The sequence below is a fragment of the Callorhinchus milii genome, unplaced genomic scaffold, assembly GCF_018977255.1.
Source record: "Callorhinchus milii isolate IMCB2004 unplaced genomic scaffold, IMCB_Cmil_1.0 Scaffold20, whole genome shotgun sequence".
Classification (NCBI taxonomy): domain Eukaryota; kingdom Metazoa; phylum Chordata; class Chondrichthyes; order Chimaeriformes; family Callorhinchidae; genus Callorhinchus; species Callorhinchus milii.
The window spans coordinates 5,725,337-5,745,576 of record NW_024704761.1 but is presented as its reverse complement, the minus strand read 5'-3'; the positions used below and the strand labels follow the sequence as shown (position 1 = coordinate 5,745,576).

The window sequence follows — 20,240 nt, the reverse complement described above, 5'->3', positions numbered from 1 at the left end:
GAGAGAGAGAGAGAGAGCGAGCGAGAGAGTCCTTACCCTCTTTATAATTCAGTGTGGTTCCTGGATAGTGGGTTTGAAAGAGGGAGGGAGAGGGGGGGGTTTCCCCCCCACCCGCAAACACCCCACCCACCCACCCACCCACACAGAGACTTGGGGAGTGATGACTGGATTTAAAGGGGCCCGGCTCCACACTGGCTGCTGTTTTTTTTTCCCACACAACACCCCCTCCCCACCACCACCACCACCAACCCTCCCCACCTGGTTTTGTGGGACACGTTGAACAGGAACAAGTTCCGGGTCATGTCGCGATGGGGATTGGAGAGAGAGAGAGAGAGAGGGGGGGGGGGAGAGAGAGAGAGAGCGATGGGGGGGAGAGAGAGAGAGCGATGGGGGGGAGAGAGAGCGATGGGGGGGAGAGAGAGCGATGGGGGGAGAGAGAGAGAGAGCGATGGGGGGGAGAGAGAGATGGGGGGGAGAGAGAGAGATGGGGGGGAGAGAGAGATGGGGGGGAGAGAGAGAGATGGGGGGGAGAGAGAGAGATGGGGGGGGAGAGAGAGATGGGGAGAGAGAGAGATGGAGGGGAGAGAGAGAGATGGGGGGGAGAGAGAGAGGGATGTGTGTCTTGTGTCGTGAAGTGAGCGCCCACCGGCCGCCGGCGGAACCGAGGGATGAGCGGTTTCCATGGAAACCGGGCAGGCCCCGACCCACTTGTCCCAACCCGAATGGCTGGAAAGCCCGAGGTCTGGGGGGGGAGGGGAAAGGGGGGGAGAGAGGAGAGTGTGAGGGGGAGAGAAAGAAAAGAAAGGGGATGAAAGGCCGTCTCGCCCGGGCCGGAGGGGAGGGAGAGGGGGAGAGGGAGGGTCGCGTTCACAGAGCCCGTGACGGGAGCCCCTCTGCTCGGTTGGGCTGTTCACCGGGACCGGGCCTGGACGCTCCCCACCACCCCAACGCCCGTGGGGTCGGGATGAGGCCTCGTTGCTCTCGAGCGCGATGGGAGGCCTGAGGGTGGGTGGGTGGGGGGGGGGGTTACCCCGGCCTGGCTCAGCCGAGACTTCGGAACCGCCCCGCGTTTCCCCCCCTCACCCCACCCCCCCCACACACAAACACCCCCCCCCCTCTCACCCCATCCACCCCCCCCGCCCACACACACACACCCCAACCCCTCACCCCTCCCCTCACACCCCCCCCGCGAGCGCGGAAGTGTGCGGCGATGGTACAATCCGATGCCCGGAGCCGCTCGCGGTTCACGCGACCCAACCGGAAGTTGGGTTTGTTTGGCGTCGCTTAGCGACCGACCAACCGTCTGCCCTCCTCATCCCCATCACCTCCTCCTCCTCCCCACTCCCACTCCCTCCCAGAACATGGACGACCCGGACAGGTAACTTAACTTGTAACTGCCCACCGTCGTCCTGCGCGGCGCCGTGGTCCGCGTCGCGTGTTTGTTCGACATCTGAGAGATGGATAGAGAGAGAGACAGAGATAGAAAAAGAGAAAGAAAGAGAGAGAGAGAGAGAGGGATTGAGAGAATAATAATAATAATAATAATAATAATCCTTTACATTTGATATAGCGCTTTTCACGTCGGGAGGACGTCCCAAAGCGCTTCACAGAACACACTGTAAAGTGAATTGACTGTATATTTGTGGGCGAAAGGGGGGAATCGAGTAGAGATAAGAGAGAGAGATGATTGATGGAGAGAGAGAGAGAGATAGATAGAGGAGGAGAGAGAGAGAGATAGGTAGGTAGGTAGGTAGATAGATAGATAGATAGATAGATAGATAGATAGATAGATAGATAGATAGATAGATAGATAGATAGAGAGACGTTTCAGGATACAGCGAGAAGTGCGATTGACTGCGTATTTTGTGGGCAAAACCCGTCAGACCAGTCTGTGCACAACGACCACGGCCGTGAAACTGCGCCCCGAGACGCCGCCCGCTGTGTGAGGGCGCGTTGCCTAAACGCAAGCCGCCGTCGCGTTTATGTAAAGCCGCTTCGCGCCGGACCGGACGTTCTCAAGGCGGTGGACAATCGAGGGTTTCTTGCCCCCACCCCCACCTCCAAGCTGGGGGTTGGGATCACCAATGCCCCCACGAACAGCCATGGAGTGAATGACCGTTTTTTATTTGGAAGATTTATGGTCTCGGACACTGGGAGAAACTCCCTTCTCTTATCAAATTGTGCCATGCGATCCTTAACATCCACCTGAACACGCAGACAGGACCTCGGTTTAATGTCTCATTCAAAGGATGGAACCTCCCGACACTGCACATATAAAATGACTAATGTACTATTGGTCAAATTGTTATTATTTACTATTAAATTGGTGATCCACTGCCTGTGATTGCCTCTTACTGTCTTGTTTTCCTGTTAGTGTTGGAACCCCAAAACAAGATCAAGATGCATCAGAAACTCAAGAGGTAAATATTACGTCGAGATTTCACAGTTAGACTGTACAATCAGGGAGTGGTGCTGAGCAGAGGACAAATAATAATCCCTCCAAAACAAAACAATAATAAGTTGGTCATTTTCAATCCACGACTGTTTGTGGGACATTGCTGTGCGCAATTGGCTGCCGCGTTCGCCCACAAATATACAGTCAATTCACTTTACAGTGTGTTCTGTGAAGCGCTTTGGGACGTCCTCCCGACGTGAAAAGCGTTATATCAAATGCAAGGATTATTATTATTATTATTTTGCCCACAAATATACGGTCAATTCACTTTACAGCGTATTCCGTGAAGCGCTTTGAGACGTCTAGAAGACGCGAAAAGTGCTATTTCAAATGCAAGGATTATTATTATTTCAGTTTAATTGGACATGCAATTAACAACACGAGTCCTCAAGAGCCAGAAGTTCATGGTTTATATCATCCTATAGTGGAGCCAGTCTTGATCAGTATAGTATTGATCTATCTCAGAAAGATCTGAGTTTGAGTGACACATTAGTTGCAGAAAAGGACTTCAATAATCCTAGGGAGTATCAAGTTAAAGAGTAATGTGACATGGCATCCGTAACCCATCACATATTGAATTCCTAATTTCATTTATGCTGCATTTGGGGGCAGCAGCAGAGACCAAACACTTCTTCGCAAGGATCAGAACTCAAAAAGATATATTTTTAGGTTCCTACAAAGCACTGAGAGAAGTCCAAGAAGGGGGGAATGAGAGAAACATAGATAGAAAAAGAGAGACTCTTCCCATTTAACATGAACATTTAGATTATCAGAAGACCTGTTACATAAATATTTGTTTTATTTTCAGGAGAACCCTGGGAGTATGGATAAGTAAGGGGATGGTGATCTTGCTGCAGACCTTTTTGTTTATTTAATAAGACGTCTTGAATATGTGATAAGCTACTATATCAAATGCAAGGATTATTATTATTATTTGATAACTGCCATTCTGTTCGTGTGATGCAGGAGTGGAACGAGGAAGATGAGGATGAAGATGAGGTACAAATACAAACCCTCCTTGGAGCAGATGCAGCAGAAGACCTTTTGGAGGAAGATGTTATGGTGGATTATTTTAATATACCTCTATATTTATTTATTTTTGTTGGCATTTCTAATACTCAATATTGAAAAAAAGTACTTTGAATTGAGTGACAATTTGTAAACTGTTTTTACATTCAATAAATTTCCCCCAAATTTGAACATTCAATAAATCCCCCCCAATATTATTTTCAAAATTGTTCCCATTAAGGTCTAGTTTTTATTCATTTCTTAAAAAAAATCTTTTCTACTAAATCTTTATAAATCTTTACAACTGTTTTTAGCAATCAATTTCACATTCGACTCTAACGTCTCCAAACATTTAAAAACACCTTTGCTATCTTTATGAATCTGATAACACTGACAAACATGGTAAATATTCATAGTCCACTATCATTTTTAAGTATTTTTAGTTAGGGTTGGAATTTTGTTTTATTATGTCTTTTTACATTCAAGTTAAAGCCAGAAGGTAAAAAATGTTCTGCGTCCTAGTTATCTGATTTTTAGAATATTTATTCTTTTTCTCTTCCTCATAACTTAGTCCTCCTCTCTCTTGAAGAACTCACCTAGTTACAATACCCTAATACCTGTCATGGTGTTCCCTTACTACCTATTTCTGCTTCAAGCGAGAGACTTGAGTTACCTTCAAGTCCCCAAATTTCTGTCACTCATGAAAAAATGTGGATATGTCATTTGTTATTTTTTCCTCTTTGCTATCTCCTGTTCTTGCACTTTCTTTCTTCCTCTGCTGAATTTTGTTACTTGACTCTTTCTCAATTGTTTTCTTACTGTGGTTTCCTTATTGCTCACTCTCAAGTCCATGGAGCCTGTCTCTCCCTGTTCTCCTCTTTGTGCTGGACATAAACCTCCTGCCCCTCCCTCCAAATCAAATTTTCACTGTCACAGCACCCAACTAGGTTTTTGATCATTGGTTGTATTTTTGTACAATGCAGGATGAAGACATGGGGAGGATTGTTTCAGCATCCCGTAAGCCACCAGAGCAGGCTGCCGTCGTTCCAGAGCAGGCTGCTGTCGTTCCAGAGCAGGCTGCCGTCGTTCCAGAGCAGGCTGCCGTCCTTCCAGAGCAGGCTGCCGTCGTTCCAGAGCAGGCTGCCGTCGTTCCAGAGCAGGCTGCCGTCGTTCCAGAGCAGGCTGCCGTCGTTCCAGAGCAGGCTGCCGTCGTTCCAGAGCAGGCTGCCGTCGTTCCAGAGCAGGCTGCCGTCATTCCAGAGCAGGCTGCCGTCATTCCAGAGCAGGCTGCCGTCATTCCAGAGCAGGCTGTCGTCATTCCAGAGCAGGCTGTCATCGTTCCAGAGCAGGCTGCTGGCGTTCCAGAGCAGGCTGCTGGCGTTCCAGAGCCAGTCCCACTCATTCCAGAGCAAGTTCTCAAAAAGGTGAATTACCTTCAGTGTTTATATTGTGCAGATTAATTTCTGGTCATTTTTGTTTTGGGGACCTGCTAAAAGCTGCTTTCAATAAAATAATGAACTGTCATTCGGTTCAATTGGAACATAATGGCCTAGTCTATGCTTATAAGTGTCTTTGCTTTCTATTGAAAGGAACTTTAATCAAATAATTCAACAACATTTGAACTTTATTTTCATTTTAGTCCCAAACTCTTTTTATAATCTCAAAGAAGTTGTGTATATAAATGCACAGGAGATCGAGGACAATCACACAGTGTTATTGTACCTAAGCATTGTGTCACCCGGTGGTAACACATTTGTTCATTCTGCAATTGGCCATCCTGTTATTCTCAGTTGTCACCATCCAATGGTTGGATCCACTGAGCAAAAGAGTGGCACTTCCCAAGAGGGAGAATGGACAACAATAATATTAATAATAATAATAACAATATAACGTTTTATTGCGTCTTGGAGATGTCTTTTTTAAAAAAAGGAAACGTTTAAATTGTTCCGTAAATATTTTATAATATGTTAAATGTTCAATCAATGCAGGAGGAAATTACGGAAGCGGACAGAGAACAAGTCGTTCAGCCTACTCCTGAATCCCCCGTATTGCCAGAGCCAGAAACAGTTGTACAAACTCCAGAGGTATTTTTGCCCCCCAACATTTTAATGTTTTGTAGATTGTTCTCTAGTCATATTCAATATTTTTTTTAAAAAAGTGAATGTTCAGTAGGTAGACTGCTCAGTGTGATTCTAAGCCAAACAGATAAAGGTCTCAGGTTTAACCTCTCATCTGCGTTTCGTAGCTGATCACAGCAGCGCTAGCTGGTATCACCATTACAGTGCTACAATTGGTTTCAGCTCTCCTTCAATAGACGTGGATCCTGATCACTGTCCAGTGATCCCATGCAGGAAGATGCGCATATACAAACATTGGATGAGGGCAAGGTCAGGCTTGCTGTGACGCGCTGTAGCCAAGTAACTTGTTAACACTTACTGGCACAATGAAAAGCCAGTTGGTTGAAGAATCAGAGCTGATGGCACTTATATAACTGAACTGCCTCAACTTCAGCATAAAGGCGAACTTTATAAAACCTACTGTACAAAACTATTTTTCAGATAATGGCCTCAATTTTAAACGTAATATTCCAGGCTGTCACAATATGACCAATAGTCTGAAGGGATTCACAATAGCTATACATTGATTTGAGGCACATTGTCATTTACGGCTGGCAAATCAAAACATAGAATGGCAGGGTTGTCTCTGCAATTCCCCGCTGTGTGGCTTCTCACATGTTCTCCTGCCAACATGGGAAGACATTGAATGGAAGTTAGATGCATTCCTACAGGGAAAATGTAAGAGCAGAAATAAAAGAAGCCAGTCTTGACTGCTGATCAAGTATTTCCCAAGTGGTTGCTATGGAATCCCATTGAAGCAGGTTCCTGTCAGCAGTTTAACAGCATATAGTATGTGCAGTCAGAAGGGTAGGAATGAAATAAATAGCAGTTGGGGGGGTGGAAACTATTTTTCATAGAAATGCCACAATTGCCAAAGTCTTGAATAGATACAGAATAAACTACCTGCATAAATAAATACTAATGATATAATTCTTGGGATGAAGCTGACTTTATAATGCTATAACGTTAATAATAATAATTCTTGCATTTGATATAGCGCCTTATCATGTCTTCGAGGCGTCTCAAGGCACTTCACAGAATATACTATAAAGTGTGGTAACTTAACTGCTTGTTGTAGATGGCACCGACGGCTGCAGCAGAGGAGCTGTTTGTTGATAGTGAACGGACTGAAAGGAAAAGTAGCAGGTTCGAAAGTCCAACAAGCAGAGTTGAAGGTATTACACAAACATCAGTTTTCTCAGAAGAGGACAAAGACCCAGGTACATTCCTCAAAATTAACACTTATCACATTTGACTCCCAGACTAGTTTTGGGAACTGGATCTTTGTTTATTTTCAGCCGGGTGTCTCACATATGTGAAAATTCATCACCATGCACTACACCACCTACACATGGAATTTTTCCTGTGCCTGGAATGGTGCGCACTCTCTCCCATAGGCGGGAGAGCCTTCAGCCACTCTGCCCCCAACCTCTGGAATTCCATCCCCCAATCACTCTGCCTTGCCCCCTCCTTAGCCTCCTTCAAGTCCCGCCTCAAAACCCTCTTCGACCATGCCATCGGTCACCCCCCTTCCCCTCGCCTCCCTTCTCCCTCCCTAACCCAGCTCGGGTCTGAAATGCTGCACACTGTCCTGCGCCTTGGGATGTCCTCCCGACTTGAAAGGCGCTATACAAATGTAATCTTGTTGTTGTTGCCTACCTAATTCTTCAATGGATTAGGCACGGATTGGTGAGATCCCCAGATACGGGGATACTGCTGGAATCTAACTAGCTAAAATTCCACAGCTTGCCTTTAAAAGGATTGTCTGGCAAGCTTCCCACTGCTTGACCATATTGGAGCATCCTACCCGATGGGCCTTTGCTTGTAGAGTTAACAAGAGATGAGTGGGAAGAATCACCCTTAACTGCCTTTTTCATTTAAAAAAAAGTACTTAATTAAATGATGCTAATCTGAATGTTCTATTGTTTTCTGTCTTTTGGGAAATAGAATCAGTTTGCCTACCTTTGGAGGGATCGGTATGCTCAATTTCTCCAATTCCCAGCATCCTAGTCGATTATGACTCAGACAACGAGGAAGAGAAGGAAGAAGATGAATCTGAGGAACTAGATGAAGAATTCGAAGATATAGATGAAGAGCAGGCAGAATTGGTTGTGCTGGATCCGGATCACGTAAGACATGTTTTTAATTTATAATATAAATACAGTATAATTGATAATATAAATGTAATATAAGTCATTTGATCAAAATCCAAGCTTCAATGCAATTATTTTCAAAAGTAATGCATTTTTTTCGCTGATGGCTTTAAAAGTCAATCCATAATCAACCAGGATCAAGGCAATTATAACATTCAGAATTACAAAGTGCATCGTGAGTTGCAGAAAGTTTTTGTTGCCTCATGAGGAATATGTTACTGAGGTTATTATAAGAATTGGGATGTTTAATTCAACATGTAGAATGTGGAATGCACTTTTTGCTACATGTGAGGAATCGTTTATCGTAAATGCACAATTAAAGATTTGTACTTTTACTGAAAGACACATAATAGTTTTTAATGATAGCTATGTAAGAAAAATTATATGGCAGGAACAAGGTAGTTCTAACAGTGCTGCAAAGCGAAGTATGAAAAGTTTACAAGTTACTTATTTTCATTCTGACATTAAATTAATGCTCTGAAATCACTTTCTGGTGTTCGTATATTCAGCCAAATTTCTGTGGAGTGGAGTTTATTGTGCCATTGATAGCTTTCAATGTGGGTACCAATACTTACATGATGGTATTCACACAGAAAGAGTATGATTTAATGGAAAGTTTATCAAGAAATAAACTTTTAATTAATTTTCAGGAAGTTCCTTGACTATTATATTATCATAATTGAATCATGGATTAAAACATCATCTTTCTCTATTTTGTAATGCAGCCTCTAATGAAGCGCTTCCAGACAGCTCTGAAGACGCACCTTTTAAAGCAAGCGGACAAATTAACCTTGGAGGTCAGAGAGTTGGTAAGTGGAGCTAACTGTAATCACATGATTTTAAACTTGGCCGTCAACAGCAACTTATAATGCACAATTAGTCACCTTACACATCGTTATATTGCAAACTTACCCAGCAGTAAAAAAAAATTGGTTTTAATCACTGTGATGCCTCCTTTGCATACAGTTCTTAATGGTTTTAAGTTTCAGAGTAAAGACTCAGCACTCTCTTAGAGAGAGAGAAAGAGAGGAAATACCATTAGCATGCCAATGATGAAGCAACAAATCATGAATTCAATATTATTTAAGTGTTTTTATCATACTGTATTTAAGACTGGGGCCATTTCACTGGAGGAAATGATGCAGTTTTTTTCACTGTGCACCCTTGTCAGGATTTTTTGTCTTTTAGAATAGCATGGTATAATTACAATAATAATATGACACCACATTGATTACATACCTGCATGACTAGTGCGAGATGTTGTCATATCACTCATTCTAGTATGACTTATTCCTTCTTTGCTTAATTATATTCAACCATTTGAGGCGGATGGTTCATGGCTCTACTGTTCTGCCTCTGTTTGCAGGACTGGGATATGAAAAAGCAAACCACTGAGCGTGAGGACACTGGAGTGATCCTCTATGGGGTGCAGCAAAATCTTGCCCAAAGGCAAATGGAACTTGAAAAAAATCACAACCGTTTTTCACAAATTTCCACAAAACGTCGTCAGACAGAGGAATATTTGGGAAATGTGAGAAAACTGTATCAGCAGCGACAGGCCAAAATGAATTCTGAGCGTCTGAAAGGTGAGACTGAATGAAGGTTTCCTTAAGCTTTTCAAATCATCCTGTTGAAGTGGACAACGTATTAGTGGACGAAGTGTCCAACTGAGGTTACAGTATTAATGTGTTGGATTATATGGAACTGCAAATTAGAACTCAAACTTCAACTGTCTGAGAGTGTTATCAAATGCAACATAAATGACATAGACTATTTGTTCATAATAGCAGTTATGGATAGCATAATAGCATTATAATTTTTTATTACGTATTTGTGAAGAATTGTGAATAGCTTTTTCCAAGGAGCAGCTTTGAAATGCTGCTGTGCCATTCCAAACTGATGTATTCGCTTACAGTGTTAACCTTTTCACTATATTTTTACCTGTGTGTCGCACTAGACTGGGGTGAAGATGAATGCTTGAACATAGAAATAGTGACGACAGCAAGGATAGAACAGAAGCAAAGCTAGTGCTCGTCATCCGAATTTAGGGATAAATTTGTTAATTGCGATATTACTCGCTGTTAACCATGTGATTCCCTCTCAGTGTCACAGCTACAAACAGACGTTGAAAATCTTGCCATGCGATTGTACTATATGGAAAGCTTAAAGCAGGATGTACAATCTGACATTATGGTGATGAAGCGTGCAGCAGAAAAGTTAGATTCTGAAAAAGCACAGGCAGCGAAACTCAAACAGAAACAGGTAGGGCACATCAAGAATGTACCTTAATTCTTTAATATAGTCTGTGACTTATGTTTGTTTCAAATGCATGAGGTCTTTGTTGTTGAACTCTATTTTATTATACCGCTAAACCACTATCTTCTATTGTACTGCAGGATATGTTTGTAGACCGTTTGGTGTCGCAAATGGACAGACTTCGGGAGCAGATTGCATTGTACGAAGCCCAGTGCACGGCACAGAGAGAAGAAACGAAAGCAGCACGAGGCACTGTGGGAGAGGTGAGCTGCTGGACTACAGGGCGAGCAGGCTACACACTAATATTTTATCACGTCTGCAAATCACAGCTGTATATTAAAATAGAAATCAACAATCAGATACTGTGGGATTGAGGGAATTTAGAAATTTAGAAACTGTCGGGATTTAGAGTAGTAATCCAGCTTTACATGGTAAGGAATCCTGTCCCTCATTGCTTTTAATTAGACTTGATTTTTTTTCATTCTGTGCACGTGTATTAAATATGATCTGTGCAAATTTATCAAGTTAGGCTAAATATTTAGTGACCAAGGTGATTTCTACAAAGCACTTTCAAACTCACTCATCAGTTTGTTTTATTTTTATTTAATTGCAGTTTTCTTTGATGTTATTAATCCTCTCAATTATTTCTTAGGCCGTCATGGAGATAGAAGCAATCGATCTGGAAAAGAAACAACTACTGCATCATTGGAGGAGCAGCCTGATGGGGATGCAACAGCGAGATGAGACCTATTCTGCAATGCAGGATGCTGCCAGGTAGATCATAATCTAATCAAAAGAAAATTTTGCTTCAGAGAAAGTATAAAAATATAAAGTGTTAGGATCCAGGAAAATGGACTATCAGGCTCCCTTTGTAACCTATTCTCGTTCTGATATGGCAACTTCTCATTCTTCTGGTGTACTGTACTCTAACTACCTTATTTGCTGACTTTATGCTTACTCCACTTTGTGCTATAGTGAGTCAAAACATCAATCAGAAACACTAAGGACTGAAATTGAGGCATATAAGAATTTCATCACCAAGGAGGAGGAGAAGAACGAACTTTTAACAGTTGTTCTGAACAGACTAGTTAATGATATAAACATGACCAAGAAACTGATGGCCCAGAATATGGCCAAGCAGGAGGGGATAAAGAATGAATATACTACTTACACTCGAACACTACAGGAGACCGAACGCTTGATTAATAAAGCTACAATGGTAAGATTATTGCCACGATGAATAGGTATCTCTGAAAATGGATAAACAGAGTGCGTCCTTCCAAGGAGAGAGTGCACATTTCATTCCCGACATAGGGAAATTTCCATTTGTGGTTGGCATCCGTATGTTTGGTTTGGGTATTCTGAAACAGGTTTCTGTATATGTCATAGATACACAGCTGACTGACCAAAACAAAAACTATGATTATTATTAACAGCTAATCTGGACTAAATGGAAACCAAACTCCAGCTATCCCTTCAAATATTTTGGATTTAGACAAATTTAGACAAGTCCTAGCTGGATTCTCCACCCTCAGTTTCTAAATTAATTGGTTAGGGATTCAAAGATCTGAGTATTATATGGCAGCAATTTGGTAAATTAGGTTATATTACTCTATTATATAGTTAAACCAATGATAATAATAATTCTTGCATTTGAAATCGTGCCTTATCTTGTCTTCTAGAAAGGCACTCTATCAAATGTAAGGATTATTAGTTTTTTATTATTATTATTGGGGAAAGAGTTAAATGGAAACATTACTTTCTATAGATAGGTTCCAAATTGTTTTTTTATTTGTTGTTGTTCAAAATAATTGCTCTGCATGTTCTATGTTGAATTGAAGTCTTCTTATACTTTGTATTCAGGAACGGTCCTTGGAACAAGGTGAACTCAATATGTTGCGCGTACAGATAGAGAGGCAACACCGATCAAATAATGAACTGGAGGACAACATTATGGAAAAATTACAAAATCAGATGATCTTGAGCCAGGCAACAAATCACTTCAAACGCCTGTTTGATGCCGTCCGAATTCAGAAACGACAGCTGGTATGGAAAGATGTGCACAACAGTTACCCTTGCTAAACAGTTACGCAGTGCCTTGGGACGTCCTTCCAACCTGAAAGGCGCTATACAAATGTAATTTTGTATTGTATTGCTAACACTGCTCTGAATACAGTATTGGTATTCCAATATGAAGGTGGGAGGAACATAATCTGGTGTGATAGGATACTCTTTCCCCCCACCCCCAAAAGGCTGTGGATGCTGTATTCATTCGCATCTTTAAGACTCAGGTGGATAGATATTTGTTAGGCCAAGATATTAAGGGATACGGGGCAAGGGCGGGTAATTGGACTTGAGATACAGATCAGCTATGATCTTATAGAATGGTGGAACAAGCTTGAGGGGCTGAATGGCCTACTCATTCACTGTTTCTAGAACCCCACCACCTTCTTAAATGATGTTTTATGTGTTGTTATCAATCATATTTTGTTCCCTGGATTAATACACCGAACAACAAGATTACATTTGTATAGCACCTTTCACGTCGGGAGGACACCCCAAGGCGCTGGACAGTGTACAGCATTTCAGACCCGAGCTGGGGTCGGGGGGAGAGGGGAGGGAAGGGAGGTGGCCGTTGGCATGGTTGAAGAGGAGGGTCTTGAGGCGGGACTTGAAGAGGCTAAGGAGGGGGCTAAGCAGAGTGATTGGGGATGGAATACCAGAGGTTGGGGGCAGAGTGACTGAAGGCTCTCTGAAGGCGGGTGGGTCGGGGGACCTAACTCACTGTAATACATGTATTTTTGCTTATACTTAGAATTGTGTCTTGTTACTTTTTTAATTATGATTGTAAATGTGCAAATGAATTTGATAAGAGTGGAATGTATGAAAAACATAATGAGGCAAAACATCTCAATGCTATCATCTTCCCATTGACTCAAACAAGACTAAAAAGTTGAAACATAATTTTTTAATAAGAGCTGTTAATACTGCAACATATTAGCAGGTTTCTCATAGTTATTTGTATCAATCAGTAGGACCTCTACCAAATTTCTTTCGTCTTATCTGCAGGTAGTTGATTATGCAAAAATGGAAAATGATTATGCTCAAACAACTCTGGAAATTAACTACGTCAAATCGCGACTGAGTATGCTGCAGGTGACTCTGGACAAACAAGATAAGGAGTTGGCTGAGAGAAACCATGTGATTCAATGCAGTGAGAAAGAGATTACCAAACGAATCCTGATTGTTCAAAACAAGCAGTCGGTCCTCAACATCTTCAATAAGAAGATTGCCCAGTTATTGGCAGAAAGAGGAGTAAGTCTCTCGACCATCTAAAGACCTTCCTCTTCGAGCGTGCCCTTGGCCATTCTCCCATCCCCACCCCTCCTGCCCTCTACCCCTCCTGACCCCAACTCTCAGCTTGGGTCCAAAAAACCCTGACTGTCCAGCGCCCTGGGACGTCTTTCCGACTTGAAGGGCGCTATACAAGTGTAATTTGTTGTATTTCTAATTCAACAGTGGTATCATTTGTTAACTTCTGTGATTTTAAAGAGACAAAGAAAGTACTTTTTTAAAAAAATAAGTCTTTCCATAAAGCAGATGTACCGTTTTTTTCTCCAAAATGTTTCAGATTAATTTATCTTGTCATAATGTATGCAAGCATGTTTGTACATTAAACATGTTGGATGGATAGATATTTGTTAGGTAAGGGTATCAAGGGATTATGGGGCAAGGGCGGGTAATTGGAGTTGAGTTACAAATCAGCTATGATCTTGTGGAAAGGCGGAACAGGCTCGAGGGGCTGAATGGCCTACTTATGTTCCTATAAGTATCAAAAACGGTACAGGACAATCCTATTCAGAAGATAACATATAAGATCAGAAAACACAGACCTAGTTGCATTCAATTTGGAGATTTTGAAACATGCGTGGACGAATTTCTCACCTGAATTTGCAACAGACGGACCTGAAACATTAGTTTTGACAACATGTTTAGTTGCTGAACTCTTAACCTCAAATCTGCCATCGCACAAGTACAAATGTCAAAACTGAAAGTTTTTCACTTGTTCCCTTGTCATGTTTCACAGGTCATTAAAAATCTGGATGAAAGGTGAATAATGTCACAGTATTTTTTCAGGAAAGGTGTCAAAATTGCTATTGAATTAAGGACATTACCAACTGTATTTTAGAAATGTACTTCCTACTGTTCTATCACATTGGAGTTAAATGTATTTTTTTCCCCATATGACACCCTTACTGGATAACATAATTAAACATCCTAAATTGCTTTAAATATCAAAGTTATTCACTTGGACTGTTGATCACCACTCAGAGGATCTTTTTAATTGTGCTTGTTACAACACGTTTATCGTTTGTGGACACTAACAAACCACAGTATTGTATGTAAATTCAGCTTATTTTCATCCAATATGATTCGGAGACAGAATCATTTTAAATTAGTAGACTAGGGAGGAGTGAACATTGAACTCACAGAATGTTGCTCTTTGTCCACAGGGAGAAGAAATTAGCCCCTTGGAGCTTGAGATCAGAACCTTGTCAAAGCAGATTGATGAACACAATGAAGAAATTATATTGCTGCAGCAGTATTGGCTCCGGCAGCAGAACGAGCTGATCAAACTGGCTCGGGAGAGGGAGGAGCAGACGGTTGCTGTTGAATTGCTGAAGAAACAGTCCACTATCCTGCAGCAGAAAAAAATCCGCACAGAAAGTAAGTCTGTCAGAATACACAGGCATCAATCTTCATTTAATGGCACGTTCCCCCAAATTATCTTTCTATTTACCCTATTTAGAAACGCTTAATTTATAATTTAAAAATGCTAAGTGTCAGTTCAGCTCAGTTGGTAGTAATCCTGTCTCTTGTGTCAGAAGGTTGTGGGTTCAATACATGCACCAGAACTTCCACAGGGAGGAGAGGATAATTAACCGGTGAATGAGCCAAACCAAGCTGCTTTTAGATATATCCTTATGGCTAGCTGGGGACGAGCATTGACAGACTGGGGAGCAGGTGATTGCACTCTTGACTAGTATGGAATTGTACATGATCTGAAGTGACCTGAATAGAGGTTTAGCAAGTACAATTTAAGAGATTTTGTTTCTTAAATAGCATTTGTTTTAGTAAGAAGTTACTACATATAATAACAAGTGGAATTTCAAAAGTTTTACCTTTGGATTTTACATTGACGTAAATAAAGGAAACTTTGTGGAGATTATTAAAGGTTAGAATGAAGCTTTATTGATTGACTTTTTACACCGATTTTTGGATACGCAGATATTTGTGTCTTCCAACTTTTTTCTTCCCTCACCACCATGCCAATCTTCTTGGTTTGATGATTGTTTTCTACAACCAACCCTTTCACTACCTTGATTGTGACCTTCAACCACTGACCCCTGGGCTTCATGCTTGCCTTCTCCAGATGAGATACAGCAGGAAGAGAATGAAAAGAAAGACATTGAACACCACATGCGAAACTTGTCCAACGACATGCAGAAGCTCAACATGCTGTTGACCAAGAACAGTTCTATGAAGGAGTCACTTCAGCACACGAATATTCTCATGGAGAATGATTTTTTAAACAAGTTGAAGGTTAGTGAGAATCAAAATCTGTTGTGGAATAAAAGCAAACTGCTGTCAAAATGTGATTCCTTTCCATCACAAAATCTGCAAAATATTATTAGTGTGAAGAGCATATATGCAAAATCTCTAATTGCACTATTCTCCACATATTTCTGTGATCTTAAACCAAAACAAAATCAAATGCGCCTGATTTACCGGGCATAGTAGCTCAGCACACCCTTAATACAGTAGAGTTAGAAATGATGGTGAAAGGGTAAATTTTCAGACTTCAAAATTGCCATATCAATTGAGCAGTCACCACAAGACAAACAAACACGTGTTAGGTGCACCATTACATAAACTATAATATGTTTTACCTGCCTGTATGTATCACCCGTTACTTTTTAGGATGCTGAGCGGGAGTCCATTGTGACGCAGCAGAAGTTGGATCACTTGAAGGAGGATAAGGAACGCCTTCTTAACAGCCTTGTGGAAGCAGAGTGGGTATACATGGTGTATATAGCTCAGACCCTGCATCTGCTCTGAACAAAGAGCCGTAAGGGAAATCACATAATTTAATATTTTACTAGATATTCGCAGAGTGTATAGCTCATAGATTAGGGTTGATTAACTCACTTTGAAATATTTATTTCTAATGCCTTGTCCAACCACATGCACATTTTTTTGCCTCTCCGCCCCCTCCCCTCCCCAACGCTTTTGAAAAACCTGTCATCTTTTCACTTCCCTGTTTCCTGCAAATAAGACACAGAAGTATTTTGAATGGAAATCTTTACTTGTATTTTATGATTTTCCAATATAAATTAGTGTTTTCAAAAAAGACCTTTGTTGCCTGTTTCTCTTTCAAATGTTTGCGAGAAATCTCCTGAAAAAAAAATTCAAATCATGAGTTGATACAGACAAAATGGTCTTCGAAGGCTAAAATATGAAAATGTTTTATGGAAAACCAGCTGGAATGCATACATATGCATACACTTAACTGCACACGCTTTAAAGTTATGTTTTGGACTCCAAAGAATAGTTTATTAGTTGCACAAGGAGCAGAGCTCCACTTTCTTTGGATTCAAACAATAAACCTCCAGCACAATTCTAAAGGGTGACGGTGAGCCTTATTCGGAGAAAACTAAACCTGTATTAGTGAATTCAACATAATGACGTGTGACATGAAATAGCTGATTGTTTTCAATACCTCTTGTTGTACTTGCATTGTCTATTCACAGGCGTCAAATTATGCTGTGGGAGAGGAAGATACAGCTAGGTAAAGAGGCACGGTCGGCTGTTGACTCAAATATTGGGCAGAGTGAAGTCCGATCGATGAGAGCAGAGATACACAGGATGCAGGTGTGTTTACCTGCAAAACTCTGGTTTGGATATTCATAAGCAATTTGACGTGTTTCCATGTGTGTCAGACATCTGGATGACCCCAAAAAAATACGACAGTACTATGTTTTAAAATTTTGAGGTGTGTTTACTAAATTCAAGCCAGTTAATTGAGACTTGAGGTCCCGTTTTGTACATCCTCTGTTACAGATAATACTCAAACATATTTCAAATACTCTCACTAGCTAATCAAAGCCTCCAATTTGTGAAGCGCTTTGAGGCCTTTTTGACAATGTAAAAAGGCGCTATATCAAATGCAAGAATTATTATTATTGATCCTTAGGTGCGTCATACTCAACTGATGAAACAGCAGGAACGAATGATTCGTGAGATGGAAGCTATTGTCACTCGCAGAGACACCATTCTAACCCGGGGAGAAGCACAGGCCAAAATGGATAAGACAAAAATAACGAGGAATGATTATCACAACAAAATTCAGGAAGCGTGCAAGAAGATTGCGGCTGCACAAAAGGTGGGAAGCAGGGAAGATTAACATTCCTGAGAATCACTATTTTCTCTGCCTAGAGAAAATCGCTTGTATTTAGTTGGATTTGGTCAAGAAGTTTGAATGCTCCAATTTATAAACATCTCTACTTAACAGTCAGTCAGACAAATGAGTTTAGAGAAAAATGGCATCTAATAGATACTGAACAGTGCCCATGTGTATAAATTATCTACTTTATGTACTGTCTATAAAAAGGTCTGTGATCTGAGAAAGTAAAGAAACACTGTGAGTGAGTGTCTGCAGATTATCTCAGTTCAATTAAGGTTAAAACATAAAGGAATGATTTCATATTTATCTGTCGAATTACACTTTTTTTTCTTAGAACATAGAAGAAAGTGACAAAACTATTGAGGAGCTGAGGGAAAGACAAAGATTGATCTGTGGAGAAATGAGGGAAAAGCAATGCCAGATTCAAGAAAATCAGACAGTGACTCATATCATTAATGCAGATATAGACAATCTAGAAGAAAAGAAACGTACGGTAAGAATGGTTTAAACGGTAAAGGTGATACTCAGATTGGAAGACTAGACGTGGGGATAGGCATTTGAAGAATTTATTTCAAAATTATTTTAAACCAATGTTATATGATTTACACACAATAAAAGAAATGATAAATTAACACTAAGTTCATCATCGATTCATGACAAAATAACAGCTGCACGTTTTGAGTTTTGTTATGTGAGACTGAGGTGTATTCTGGGGTCAAGTTGGCTGCATGATGACATGCTTGAGAAACAGAGCGCAGAACTGGGACATCTCAATATTGGTGCGGATGTTTTGTATACAGTAGAATTTAGAAGATGCACTCTTTGTAGGACGCTGCTGTGCGCATTTGGCTGCTGCATTTAGCCCACAAAATACACAGTTCGTTCACTTTACTGTATATTCTATGAAGCGCTTTGAGACGTCTCGAGGACGTGATAAAGTAGTATATCAAATGCAAGGATTATTATTATGAAGAATACTGATTAAGAGCTGTGTTAGGCCTCATCTCTCGTAGAGCTGCACAATGAAGTGAATTACAGTCTGAGTCCACTTGCAAGTCATTTGCTCTGTTTATAAGACCTACGTAAAACCATATCCTTGAGTTTATTGTAGCCTTCATAGATTCGGGCATTTCAGCTTATTTTCATTAAATGTTGAAAGTATTTTCAGTTGGTGTCACTCAACCAATCTACTGATTTCACAACAATATTGCTGTTGCAGAGCAAAGGGTTGTTCTGCAATTAAATCAATGAAGCATTGAGGTCAATGAGTGAAGTCTCCAGTTCTGTTTGTTCTTCCTGGTTCATTCGCAAAACTGTTCCTTAAGCCTTAATCCAAATGGATCAGTATTGTTAAATAATCATTATTGCTATGTAACGAACACCCCTCGATCTTTAAAGCTTTTTTTCCCCCTCTTCAATTTTTTCCTCTCCTTTTATGCTTTTCCTTGAGTGCAGTTCCATGAGGCCAGTAGCTCATTTAAGCAGCTCTACCAATGATCATTATCTTCCCCCTAATGCTCCTGAGATTAGGATTTCTCTTGTGCGAAGAATCGTAAGCAGCACTCAGCATCTTACGACCTTGAGCCACTGTATGCCCCCAGCAGGCTAGAGAACATACAGCAAATGGTTACTCATAAAGAAAAGAAGTTAAATGCAAATGCACAATATTTTCAAGTGATGATTCTTTTTCTCATGTCTGCTGTTCAGAATTTCTGCCAGATTGTGACATTGCAGACCCGAGCCAAACACCTTCAGGCAGTGAAAGAAGGGAAGTACAAACCACAGTGGAAGACTGAGGAGTCGCTGAAGAATGAAATGCAGAAGCAAGAGAATCAAATGCACGCATTCAGTAGCACCATTGACTTCCTCCTCCAACAACGTCCTCATTACCAACCAGCCCTTCGCAAAGTCACGCTGGCAATAGCCTCGTGGAAAGCAGCAGCAAAAGAAAAACTATAAACATGTAGAAGAATGGTCAGTGAGAACTAGTGTCATCAGAAAAAAAAGTACCCACAAGGGAGAGAGAGCAGTTGAATCTCAGTTAATCTGATTGGACATCACATCCCATAATATTCTAAGACGACAGAGACTTGACTACGAAACGTCTCCAGAGAAATTATTTTAAAAGGCTTTTCTTTTGATCTTACTAATGTATGCTGATTGGTTTGAAATGATCTACACTAATAAAAATAGATTTGTTGATTTAATTCTGTGATCAGGTCATTTCACGTGAACACAAAGACTGCTCCAAAACAAGTCTGCATTTTAATGTAAAGATTTTGCTCTCCTCACTTTGCCATCTCCCCTAACTAAAGCGGTTTCACTGCTTATTTTCCTTACATTGGGGGTATACTGTACCGCAGTTCCAAGGGCGTACTTCACTACATCACCCACGTGGCCATTAATCATGTGTGCCCAGTGAGACATTTACATGAATAGATATTGACAAATGTACCCAGTGGCTCGATTTCCAAACCTAATGCTTAATTGATGTAATTTTGAGATGTGATAATAGAAGGTGTTATTGAGTAAGCTGGTGAAAGTCATCAGCATTCTGAGATTTATAGACCAGTTCTACGTGTTTTGTTGGTCCGTAATAAAAGAGCGACTCAGTAGGATTCACGGTTATTTGTCTGATTTTTTGTTTCTTCTTCATTGAATCAGAGTAGAAAGTTAAAATATTTCCATCGGACTGGATGAAAAGAAAAACACAATTGCAACACACGTTTCAATATCACACATTAAAAATAGAAGGTGGAAACCGCAAAGATTTTATTTCAGGCACT

At 41.0% G+C, this 20,240-nt stretch overlaps 2 protein-coding genes across 2 annotated transcripts; both read left to right on the top strand.

Moving 5' to 3' along the window:
* The first annotated feature begins 1,271 nt into the window (after nt 1-1,271).
* Nucleotides 1,272-6,069, top strand: LOC121850508 (cytadherence high molecular weight protein 1-like). The gene is made up of 6 exons (XM_042342564.1): nt 1,272-1,378; nt 2,375-2,420; nt 3,422-3,517; nt 4,447-4,887; nt 5,452-5,547; nt 6,055-6,069. The coding sequence occupies exons 1-6, from the start codon at nt 1,362-1,364 to the stop codon at nt 6,067-6,069; spliced, it is 711 nt and encodes a 236-aa protein (XP_042198498.1). The 5' UTR covers nt 1,272-1,361.
* ccdc40 (coiled-coil domain containing 40) lies at nt 4,708-19,661 on the top strand. The gene is made up of 19 exons (XM_042342521.1): nt 4,708-4,887; nt 5,452-5,547; nt 6,659-6,800; nt 7,528-7,709; nt 8,459-8,542; nt 9,100-9,319; nt 9,838-9,995; nt 10,130-10,252; nt 10,642-10,763; nt 10,965-11,208; nt 11,853-12,035; nt 13,059-13,304; nt 14,504-14,717; nt 15,424-15,593; nt 15,972-16,063; nt 16,802-16,922; nt 17,245-17,433; nt 17,789-17,947; nt 19,162-19,661. The coding sequence occupies exons 3-19, from the start codon at nt 6,659-6,661 to the stop codon at nt 19,411-19,413; spliced, it is 2,901 nt and encodes a 966-aa protein (XP_042198455.1). The 5' UTR covers nt 4,708-4,887; nt 5,452-5,547; the 3' UTR covers nt 19,414-19,661.
* Nucleotides 19,662-20,240: the final 579 nt, after the last annotated feature.